Here is an 11338-nt window from a genome sequence, read left to right on the forward strand (position 1 = left end):
CGCAGTACCATGCCCAGGGAAGAACAAATGGATGAGTGAACATGAACAGCTAACATTACTGAGGGATTATGAAGTGCCAGGCACTGTGCCAAGTGCTTTACAGGTGTCAGCTCACTTACTTCTCACCACTCCTGAGGAAGGTGCTATTCTCCACCACCCCCCATTCCATTTCATAGATGAGGAAACAGGCTCAGGTGCATTCAGCATCCACCAAGCATCCAGGTAATCCGATTCAGAGCCACTGCCTTTGCACTGCTATCTGATGGACGATCCTCAGTGGGCCCCCTCCATCAGGGCTGGGTGCCCAGACCTGAGGTTGAGTAGGGAGAAAGCTCAGAAGTGCCGCGCCTCCCTGGAGGAGGAAGACGATGATCCTGCTGTCCTCTGCACCATTCAGCTCTCCTGGGCCCTCCCATCTGCTCGTGGACAACCCGACCCAGGAAGAAGAGTGATGTGGGGAAGGGCATTCGGGCCCAAGACAAAAAGATACAGCGTGCCCAGGCGTGCAACGTTGCTACTGCCTCTAGTCAGGCTCTGGCCATTGGGGCGTTGGGTTTTGTCAAAGGAGGGGATGGCAACTTGCAGGGGAACCTCTTGACTGAATCCTGCCCCATTCCACTACACTCTATCCCTGAAGATTCCCAGTGCCTGACCAGTAAACTCTAACATACTTCTACTGACAAGGAGCTCCCTGCCACTCCAACCCAGGCAAGATCTCGGCAAGCTTCTCCTTCCCCAAGCTGAAATTCCCCTCCTCAGGGACACCAAGGGGGGTCCACTCTCTGCCAGAAAAACCAACAAGCTCAGCTGGAGGGCATCTTCTTGACCTTGTCAGTAACACCGACACCCCACTTTCCTCCCAGACAGAACCCACAGACAGAAATCCACCTCCTGCGCTGCTTCAAAATGACTCCCTTCCTCCCCTTCCTGATGTCCCTCCAGAGCTCTCCAGACACGGGATGACATGCTCTTAACTTTGAAAACCCTCTGCTTGCGCTTCCCGATTCCCTCCGTCCCCAGAGTAGGCAGAGTGGGAAGGACCAGACAGGTGGAATGATTTGCCTGAAGGTTCACAGGGAAGGGGTGACCTGAAGGACCTCGCTCACCTAGTTCCCAGCCCAGAACCACTCAGAGTTCCCTGGAAAACGCTCCCTGGACATTGCTCCCCTTCCACCCAAGTGAGGGAGCAGGAATGATACAGAGATGCCAGCTCGGCGTGCAGAGGGGAAACAGCTGCTGTGAGGTTAACGTCCTGGGAACTGTAAGACCTGTGGCTTCTGGAGAAAGAAAACGTTATCGATGACCCAGAGGTCGCCCTGACCTGCAGCTGTCTCAAGAGCATGTGTCCTTGGCTTCAGGGCTAGGTCAGAGGGCCGTGTGTGTGTACGCACAAGATGTGTGCCAAGTGAGTGGGTACGCATGCATAGGGGTGTGCTCCTGTGTGTGTGCATGTGTGTGTGTAGGTGTGCAAGGAAGGGGACATTTTAAAGGGAATCTCAGAGAAGGAAATGCTTTTTCCCAGGGAAGGGAGCAATGGTGGGGGAATCTCAGGCAGCAAGTATTCTCAGCTGGGCCACCTCTGAGATGAACAGATGTGATGATGATGGAGCCTGGGGCACTGAGGGCCAGGCCAGGGCGGTGAGTGAGGGAGAACCAGGCTGGTGTATCTCACAGGCTCCTACATCCCGCAGATTGTCCCCAAGACCAGCTGGAACCTGGCTACGTCTCGACCAGGCCGGGAGTGGGGGCCTTCTGCCATCAGGGAGACCCTTCCACCTCTCCCACATAAAGTGGCACCAAGGCCCTGAAGGAGGAAGGCAAGGACGCCAGTGTGGCTGGTGTGGAACAAGCTAAGAGGCAAGGGGTGGGAAATAAGTTCAGGGAGACCCAGGGGCCATATTGCTTAGGGTTTTATAGGCCACTGTGAAGAGTGGACCCAGGTGTGGGGGGACATAAAATTCACACAAGTCAGGGGGACACCCATTTTTAAAAAATCAAAATTACAAATAAAAACTTGACTCAAGGCCTTGGGAAGGGCCCAGGTGGGTGAGGGGTCTTGCACGGTAAACCCCCCGTCTGGCCAGGGCAAGAATTTTTGCTCCTGCCTGGAGGGAGGGGGAGCCCTCGGAGGGCACTGAGCAGTGACCTGCCCCAATTAGCCTTTTAACAGGACTCGCCTGGCTGCAGAGTGGAAGATGAACTGGGGGCAGAGGGAGGGCAGTGGTCAGATTTCAAAGACAGAACCGAGATCTGCTGATGGGTAGGATGCCAGGCGTGAGAGAAGAAAGGCAGACAGTGACCTGACGCTTTAGGCCTAACCCAGGTATCTCCAGCTGTGGAGGGGAAGGGGAGCAGTCCCTGTGACTGAACTCATTCCATGCAGGTCTCTATCTTACCTCTTACACCGAGCCCTGAGCCCAAGCTTCCACTCCTCTCCACAATGAAAACGATAGGCCCAGAGCGGTGGAGTAACCTGCCTAACGTCACACAGCCGGTAAATAGCACAGCCTGGATTCAAACCGGTTCTCCCAACTGCCAAGTTGATATCTGCTCTAATATACCAGGAAAAGCAAGATTTGGAGACCCCAGTAGCATGTCTGGTGGAAAAGGCAGTTCCTGGAGGGGAAGCATGTTCCAGAGACCACAGGGTCCTGTGGGACCACCCACAACTACCCCATAAAAGACCTGCAAAGAGAGTTCTCAACACGACACCACTCTTCCCTGACTCCTTCCTCACCCTGTTTCTCATCCACTGATGGAGATTTCAGCTGCAGTCCTGGGGAAATGCTTTTGGCAATTCCCAAGTTTTCTGAATTCATTGACATGGTAATGACTGCCTCGATCCACTGTACCCATTTCTAAAGGAGTGTCTGCATTAGGATGCAGAGTAGGCTTCTCTGACTTATAGAAAACCCCGGACTTGATCTTCTGATTTAGCCCCTAAATACAATCCATTGCATTTAAACTATAGGAGTTGATGGTCCCAGATTCATCCACCCAACAGTTTAGTTTTCAAATGAGTCCCCCACCACCACAGTAATCCAGAGGGCTTGGATGGATATTTTTATTATCATTATGAATTTGAAGGGCCTCGACTCATCGTTTGGGATGTTCAGTTCCGCTGTAGCTTACCTAGAACGGCTCACGCCACTCTGCACCTGCTCCTCCTTCGGAGCCCGTGAGAAATTGACACCGCAGTGGAAGCCCCGACTTGTGACTCTTTCACTATCTCGAAGCTTTGCTCTTTTCAAACCACATCCTTCTGACCTCAAGAACAGCACCTGGCAGCCAAGTTGAACAGCACTTGTCCCCTCCAGCCCTTTCCCAGCCCTGTGCTTCTGGCAAAACCTGCCAGCAGGAGAGGATATTTGATCTGTCCTAGAAGCTGCAGTGTTACGCTGCCCAGACGTTTCACTCACCAGACAGAAGACTCAGGTTACAGCTCGGATGGGCTGTTCCAGCCTACACACCCCATGCCCACCTGCCCCCTCCAACCCCAAGAGACAGTCAGAATCCACTGCCCACACAGCCAACTGAGGTGGAGTGACTAGGACCGGCACAGACTTGGGGGCTCACCAAAATGACTCCTTTAGGGTCTNAACAGCACTTGTCCCCTCCAGCCCTTTCCCAGCCCTGTGCTTCTGGCAAAACCTGCCAGCAGGAGAGGATATTTGATCTGTCCTAGAAGCTGCAGTGTTACGCTGCCCAGACGTTTCACTCACCAGACAGAAGACTCAGGTTACAGCTCGGATGGGCTGTTCCAGCCTACACACCCCATGCCCACCTGCCCCCTCCAACCCCAAGGGACAGTCAGAATCCACTGCCCACACAGCCAACTGAGGTGGAGTGACTAGGACCGGCACAGAGTTGGGGGCTCACCAAAATGACTCCTTTAGGGTCTAGAAGACCTGTACTCTCAACACCTTCCAGGGCCATTCAGACTGGACGATGCGTCCCCCAGTCCTCAGACACCTGCATCTCCTTGCCCCCTAGAACCCACTTTCTTTCCCTGCCAGTAGTTTAAAAAGAGTCTGGATGGAGCCTGGAAGCTCCCCAACAGAAACAGAACACACCGCAATCAATGCGACTGGAGTTTCCAGGCCCCCCAAAGGTGCCTGATTTCTCCCCAAATATTCTGGAACTGCACTTTGCTGCAAAGAATGGGGGAGAAGGGGACATTACAAAATCAGAACTAAAAAAAAAAACCATTTGTTTTTTTCCGCCATCAGAAGAAAGTCAGGCACAAGAGACACACTCTGAAGGAGGGAGGGGTTGGGGGTGCAGGCCCACACCGCATCCACAGAAACACAACCCAGCTCTCGCCCTTCCTGGTATAAAAGACCCCTCTTCTTCCTGGAGTTGCTGAACACTGTGCACTTGACTTTGTGAAATGTGTGCTGAGATCTAGTCACTGCAGGAAATTTCACCCCAAGACCAAAATCTTGAATTTTGGATTTAACCCAGCATCATCAGGAGACTGAGGGACCTCGGGCCAGAGTGCCAGCTGCTGGCTGTCTGACACTGGTGGCCACGAAGGTGGCCAGGCCAGAATACGGCACCGAGAATGGTGAGCTCCTGCTGAACACCCTTCTCCCCTCGAAGGAGTGGCCAGAAGCAGATACTGGGCACCCATTCCTAGGGCTGACCTGGAGGGCCCAAGGGATTGTCCAGTCCAACCCTCACTTTCAGTCAGGGGGACTGGCCTAGAGAGGAATGGTCACCCCAGCGCTGACTCCTCCCCTCATGGTGAAGCTGCCTCCCACTTTAGATGGTCAGGGCTGAAAGGGATCCCTCCAAAGTCACTAACACCCATCCTTCGCAGATGAGGACTCCAGAGATGCTGGAATTCCCAGAGGCATGAAGAAGAGGATGGGCAGCCTTTCAAACTGCTTTCAATGCTGAGAATTGCCAAGAACCCTCATCCTCCAAGGGCAGCAGTTCCCGATCTTCTGTATTTTTAGCAGCAGAAGCCACCCTCTGAACAAAACCTTATGCAGAACTTGACGCTACAAAACAGATCGGGGGGCCGCCCTGCACGGTGGCACCTGAGCCAGGCCCCCGACTCCCCTTCCAGCCCCTAAGACTCTTTCCCCAGGGCCCTGTGTGGAGCTCAGTCTAAAACCCATGGCCTTGGGAGCTTGCAGCCCTGGAGCTGAAGCAGCTAGGTCAGGCGGGCTCTTATTTAAGACCCCTGCAGGGTGTGGCTGGTCTCCGAGACCTGGACAACTTCGTTCTCCACCAGGCCCTGGCCCCCGTCCCCATTGAGCTGTCTCATGCGCAGGTTAATGGAGCCATATGTCTTCCTGGAGCCCCTGCTGGGGACGAAGGTCGGCCGGCGATAGAGCTCGCCCTTGCACAGGGAGATCATCAACAGCACCGACAAGAGCATGCCGCCCACCGTGAGCAGCCCCAGGCCCGCGATGATGCACTTGTCCAGGTGGGACCCCAGGCGGGCGTAGTACATCTCCAGCCGCTCCATCTCCCGCGCTGTCACGGAGTCCGGGTTGACGCGGGCCTCTCGGGGAATGGCGTACGCTGTCACCACCAGGAGGATCCCACTCACCAGGAAAACCAGAGCAGAAACAAAGCCATAATCCACTGGGCGGCTCACAGGCTCCAGGCCTGGCCCCTCTTCCGAATGCAGGGACAGATCATCCCGCTGGGATCGGGGCCTTGAGGGGGCACCCCCGGAGGGGCTGGGGGAGCTGCCCAGTCTGATGTCCCCCGGGTTCTGGAAATGGGTCTCATGCTCCTCCGAGGAGAAGCAGGCATTCTCCACACCCTCCCTGGGTGAGGCCCCGAGGCCTACAGGAGCTGGTCTCCTTGGGGTCTGCGGACCGTTGCTCAGTGTCTTCAGTTCCAGCCCAGGGGGAGAGGCCATTGGGAAGGAGGACCCCAGTTCATCCCTTGGCCCCTTGGCAGCTGGAAGAGAAAACAGAAAGTCAGTCAAATGTAGCGAACCTCTCCCAAGGCCCTGCTGGTGTTGGACAGCACACGGGCCCGGAGCGGCATGCAGATGAGTCAGCCATTGCTCCCACCTGGGGGAGCCCACCAGACAGAGGGGGAGGTGGGGAAGAGCACAAAGACAGCAGTGTGAGCCAATCTGTGCTAGGACCCTGCTCCACCAATGGCGGGCATGTGGCTTTGGGCCATTCACATATCCTCTCTGGACCTCAGTTTCCCCATCTACTAAATGACATTACTGCTACCACTCCCTACATAATGTGCTAGTGTAGGCATTGAGATGAACCGCATAAAGCACTCATAACAATAAGTGCTCGGGAAGTACCAGCGATGAGTTCTTATTATGATGGAGGAAACTTAAACACAGTAGGTACCAGGTTCAAGTCCCAGCTTCACCACTTGAGCTGGGGCAAGTGATGTGACCGCTCCACACTCAATTTTCTTATTTGTTAAATGGGAATAAGCAAAATGTCCCCCTCATTGGGATGATGGGAGGATTTCATAAAACAGTGCATGGAAAGCCCCAGCCGATTCAGTTAATGCACACTCTTGTGATGCAGTGAGGATGACTGTGAGCGGGGAGGGGTCGGGATGTTGGAGGTGGTGTGGGAAGGAAGAGGAGACAGTCAGGGAAGGTTCTGGGAGGTGGTGGCATTTGAACTAGACCTGAGAGGGTGAGTGGGAACCCAACAGTAAGAGTGTATGCAGGCACTCTGGACAGGGGGATCAGGTACCTCAGAGGTCACCTGGTACCAGATCTCAAAGGACTTGACAGCCAGGTCAAGGAGGTGAGTGTTGGGGCAGGGAGTGCCAGCAGCTGCCTAATCTCCGAACACTCTCTCTGGCTGCTGTGCAGAGGCCAGGGGTCTGGGGAGGAAGCTGAAGAGGTCAAGGCGACATGGACAGAGACTGAGAAGAAGGAGCGTATTTGAGAGCCAGACTAAGGGCAAGTCAAGTGCCTTCGTGTAAGTAGAAGATGGGGGTGGGCGGAGGAAGGTGAACCTGGATGAGGACTGCAGAAGGGGAGATGGGATGGGAGGATACCAATTCAGAGCCCATGCACCACCTTTGGCTCACAGAAGTCTGTTTGTTTCTGATCTGTTCATTTGTTTTGGTTATATAGATACCAAATATATAACCAAAGTGTAATGTGTATATTACACTTTAAACTTTGCATTTCTGCCTTCTCGTACAACGTGGAAGCACCTCGCCACCCCAGGCCCCGTTTCCTACAACAACACTCAGCTGGAGCTGACGATGGAGTCCTGTCACACGCAGGTGTCCAGCGCTGCCCCCACAGGCCCCACCTCAGCCCCTTCCCTCCCTGGCATGTCCAGTTCCTGGTCTAGCAGCAGAAGCCTCTCTTCCCCGTACACGCTGATGTCCCAGGAGCACACGCACCCTGGGCCCCAGGCACACAGACCCAAGTCTCACTCTGTGCAGAGAACCCCCAGATGCAGAGTGGCTCATGTGCTCTGGCATGTCTACACACACACACACACACATGATTCTCCATATTTCTCTACACTCTCGTGCCTGAATTTATTTTCTAGTGCATTGTGGTTCCTTGCAGTGTAAATGTGTGTATGTGTGTGTGTGTGAGAGAGAGAGAGAGTGAGTAAATTAATGAAGGGGAAAATGAATGAAATGAATGAATGAAATTCAAAGAGTGCAGGAAGGCCCGTATTTTGATCTTTCTGATCCTGTTGCCAACACGGACTCGCACTGAACACCTCCTCTTAGCACACACTGGGTCTTTCATCTGAGTACAAAGCCCGTTTCCACTTCCAACCCATTTCTCTCACCACATCCCTCTTTCTCGAGTTCCAACTTAATAAATGTTTACTGAGCACCAACACTCCCTGTTGCACCCTACAGCAGGCACTTCCTCGGGAATATCTCCTAGAACTCCCGCCGGCCCAGAGAGTAGGAATTACTGTCTCCCTTTGACAAAACGTAGCCAGGGTCCCCTGGTGTGCACGTGGCTACACGAAGGTGAACACAGGTTCCCTAAGGACTGTTACTGACTCCCAGCCTGCAAACCCACCCACTCCTGCACTAGAGGCATCGCTCCACCCTCCCTCCAGCCCTCGCTCTAGACTCTCTACTTTATCCCACTGTTTAAAGCCACTGTGAGCAGCTTGAGGGCAGGGATACGTGTGAATTCCACCCAGGTCCCCAGCCCCCTGCGCTGGGCTTGGATCACAGGCAGCCCCCAGGAGTGGCTTGGCAACCGGCCATAGCAGACAAGCACTCCCACGCAAGGGGCTGGGAGGCTGCCTCAAGCCCAGGCCCTGCCTGGGCTGCTCCCATCCCAGTAAATCAAAGGGAGAACTATGTTGTTTGACTTTTCTACTTTTGGCACCAAAAGCATCTTTCTGCCCAGCCACTAACAGGGACTGGCAGTGACAGCTCCTGCCCATGGGAGTCCTGACGTGCCCACCCCCCAACCTCACCCCACCCCCAGGTTTGCAGAACTCTCCAGAGAACTCAGCTCCTGGAGTGGCCCGGGAACCCCCTGCCCAGTTCCACATGCTGAGCCTCAGTATTCCAAAGGAAACCAGGGCCTCCAAATTCTGACAGCGGGGCTGTCTTTCACCAGCAGGAACCCAAAACTTGTTCCTTAGGATGCCAGAGTAAGGAAGAGGGCAGAGAGAAAGGAGACTCCCCCTCATCCAGGGTTACCTTGTCTCACACACAGGTTCAGGGACACCCACAGTTACACAGGCACGCCCAGTCACTTACCCAAAACATAAGCAGACACAGAGTGACAAAGATGCTGGAGTCCACGGCTCACACCCTGCGACTGTACCTGTGACGCCCCAACTTCACCTGCAGTTCAACAGGACCTGAAAGGCACACCCTAGTTCTACATTGCCTCCCCCCTCCCTGGGGGCCGTTTCCACACGCAGCACCCACAAGTCACAGGAAGCCAGGTAGCATGACCCACNGGTTCAGGGACACCCACAGTTACACAGGCACGCCCAGTCACTTACCCAAAACATAAGCAGACACAGAGTGACAAAGATGCTGGAGTCCACGGCTCACACCCTGCGACTGTACCTGTGACGCCCCAACTTCACCTGCAGTTCAACAGGACCTGAAAGGCACACCCTAGTTCTACATTGCCTCCCCCCTCCCTGGGGGCCGTTTCCACACGCAGCACCCACAAGTCACAGGAAACCAGGCAGCATGACCCACAGATTAGCGGGCCACACTGGTACCCACACCCAGAAGGGACGCACACACACACAGTTAACTGCCCCTAGGACTGCGAAGATCTAAGCCAGACCAACCAAGTCCCACCCGGGCCCAGCACCTCACCCACCAGTGCGCACTAACACGTGGAAAGACAGACGCACGGCGGGCGTGGGTGAAGCTTCACAAAACCCCACCGGCAGATATACGCACGAGTTGTACACAAAGCCTTGGGGCGCGCACACACGCACACGCAGGTCCACGCTGTTATATCCAAAGTTCCGCGCAGGAAGCCCCAACACCCGGCTGCCCGCTGCACCCGCGCGCCAGCCTGCCCGCGGCTCACACCCCCTGGTTCTGCCCTTGACCACAAATGCGGCCGGGCCGGGTCAGGCTGGACCGCGCCGGGCGACGCCGGCAGCAGGGTGGTCAGGCGGCCCTGAGAGGCCAGGCTCCGCGAGGACCGGCGTGCGCCCCGGGTCCCTCGCCGCGTGTCCTTCGGCCGGGCCGCGAGGTCAGACTAGCTCTCCGTGGTAGCCCCTCCCCGCCTCGGGCCTCCGCCTCTCGCCACCCCGGCAGTCCCCTCTCCTCGTGGGTACCTGTGCCGGGCCTCCCTCCCGGCCTCCCCACGCGGGCAGCTCCGCGCCGGGAGGCCGGCGGACGAGAACCGGGGCGCGTCCTCGCCAGCGCCCACCCGCTTCCCTGCAGCCGGCGCCCGCCCGCCGGTGTCTCCGCTGCGGCGCAGCCCGGGAGGGCGCGGGGCCCGGCTGCCACCGCCTCTCCTTCCCCCAGCTCCCGCCCTCTTCCCGGCCCGGCGCAGAGCCGCCGCCGAGGCGAACGTACCTGCTCGTGCCGCGCGGGGCTACACGGCGTCGGCCGGGGCGCTGGGGGGCTCGAGGGAGGAGGGACGAGGGAAGGGGCGGGAGCCGGGGATCGCCTAGCGCCGCGGATCGAGCTCCGCCCGCAGCCGGCGAGGGCGCCCGGAGAGTTAGCGTGGGGAGGGACTGGGAGGCGGGTAACAGACTGGGGCAAGGGTGGGGGGCCATAGCTCCATCCTTCTCCGGCTCTGTTAGAGCTGATCTGCGGGCCAGGGAAACTGAAGCTTCCAGCGCGAGTTGCCGGGGCCCAAGGGCGAGGCGTTGGGGGGTGTGCGCTGAAGAAGACCCCTCCCCCGCTGCCTTCTCGTGTCCACCGCCGGAGAGTGCGGACTGCGCCAAGCTCTGACGCTGCCTGCCCGCCCCAGCCCTCCCCGCTCTCGCCTGACACACAGGGCCCCCAGGTAGGTCCCAGGTCCTTGGGTCCGGACGGTCTTCTCGGGCATGTGAGGTTCTGTGGCTCAAGGGCGCCACCTGAAGGCTGAAAGAAAGCCTTTGACAAACGCCCCCTATTCACCAGCCCCGCCCCCACCTTCTCTGCTCTTCTTTCTCCGTGGGACAGCGAGTGCGCAACCCGAGAAAGGTGCTCTCTTGGTCCCCTGGACCCCAGCGCGGTGGGTGTGGGTGAATAGGCGGTGAGTAGGGTGACTTTCACTCCGCTTCTTTCCTTTACAGGGCCCGGATCAAGGAGAATCCAGTAAGGTGCCCAGAGCACAAGAGTTAAAGAGACACTCCCCTTTTGGGGCCACAGCCAAGTCCGAAGATCATGGGTTCCTGGGAAGACTCCGTGGCCACTGGTGTGGCCTTAGGTAAGCCCTCTTGCCTCTATGAGCCTCAGTGTTCGCCCCTGCTGATGGGGTCGTGAAAATGCGGGCTCCTAAGGCTGTGAGAGGAAGTCAGCCGTCTGGAAGGTTACCACGCAGAGGAGGGGCACTGTCCTGGCCACCTCAAGCCACCTTATTGGACCTGCCCTGCTCCAAAGGCCTGGATAGTCCTCAACCACCAGGAGAACGGAGGTCACTCTGAAGCCACGTGTCTGGCCCTTTGAGGAGACAAAACCCAGGCAGGACCTCCAGGGTTGGGATGGCTTCAGTCTCTTCTTGCCTTCCAGGGCCCGGCCTATTGTTAGGGACTCCGAAGGTGCCACTAGGTGTGGCACAGACACTGAGCAAGTCCCAGTCCTACCACTCACAGCTGTGTGGCCTTGTGCCAAAGGCTCCCCTCTCGGAGCTCAGTCTCCTCATCTGTGGAGTGGACTTGCTAAGGGTTATGGGATTAGACAAGATCCTCCTGAAGCACTG

At 56.8% G+C, this 11338-nt stretch overlaps 1 protein-coding gene across 1 annotated transcript; it reads right to left on the reverse strand.

The window, feature by feature from the left end:
* Window positions 1-4221: 4221 nt before the first annotated feature.
* On the reverse strand, window positions 4222-10296 carry TMEM74B (transmembrane protein 74B). The gene is made up of 2 exons (XM_037044270.1): window positions 10006-10296; window positions 4222-5922 (listed from the first exon to the last, which is right to left on the reverse strand). The coding sequence occupies exon 2, from the start codon at window positions 5879-5881 to the stop codon at window positions 5183-5185; it is 699 nt and encodes a 232-aa protein (XP_036900165.1). The 5' UTR covers window positions 5882-5922; window positions 10006-10296; the 3' UTR covers window positions 4222-5182.
* Between the last annotated feature and the right edge of the window lie 1042 nt (window positions 10297-11338).

Source organism: Sturnira hondurensis, unplaced genomic scaffold (genome assembly GCF_014824575.4).
Source record: "Sturnira hondurensis isolate 20B ecotype Veracruz unplaced genomic scaffold, ASM1482457v3 Scaffold0004136, whole genome shotgun sequence".
In the NCBI taxonomy this organism is placed as follows: domain Eukaryota; kingdom Metazoa; phylum Chordata; class Mammalia; order Chiroptera; family Phyllostomidae; genus Sturnira; species Sturnira hondurensis.

Excerpts from the sequence above, each read along its gene's own strand:
- TMEM74B (XM_037044270.1), bottom strand. The coding sequence starts at position 5,881 with ATGGCCTCTCCCCCTGGGCTGGAACTGAAGACACTGAGCAACGGTCCG.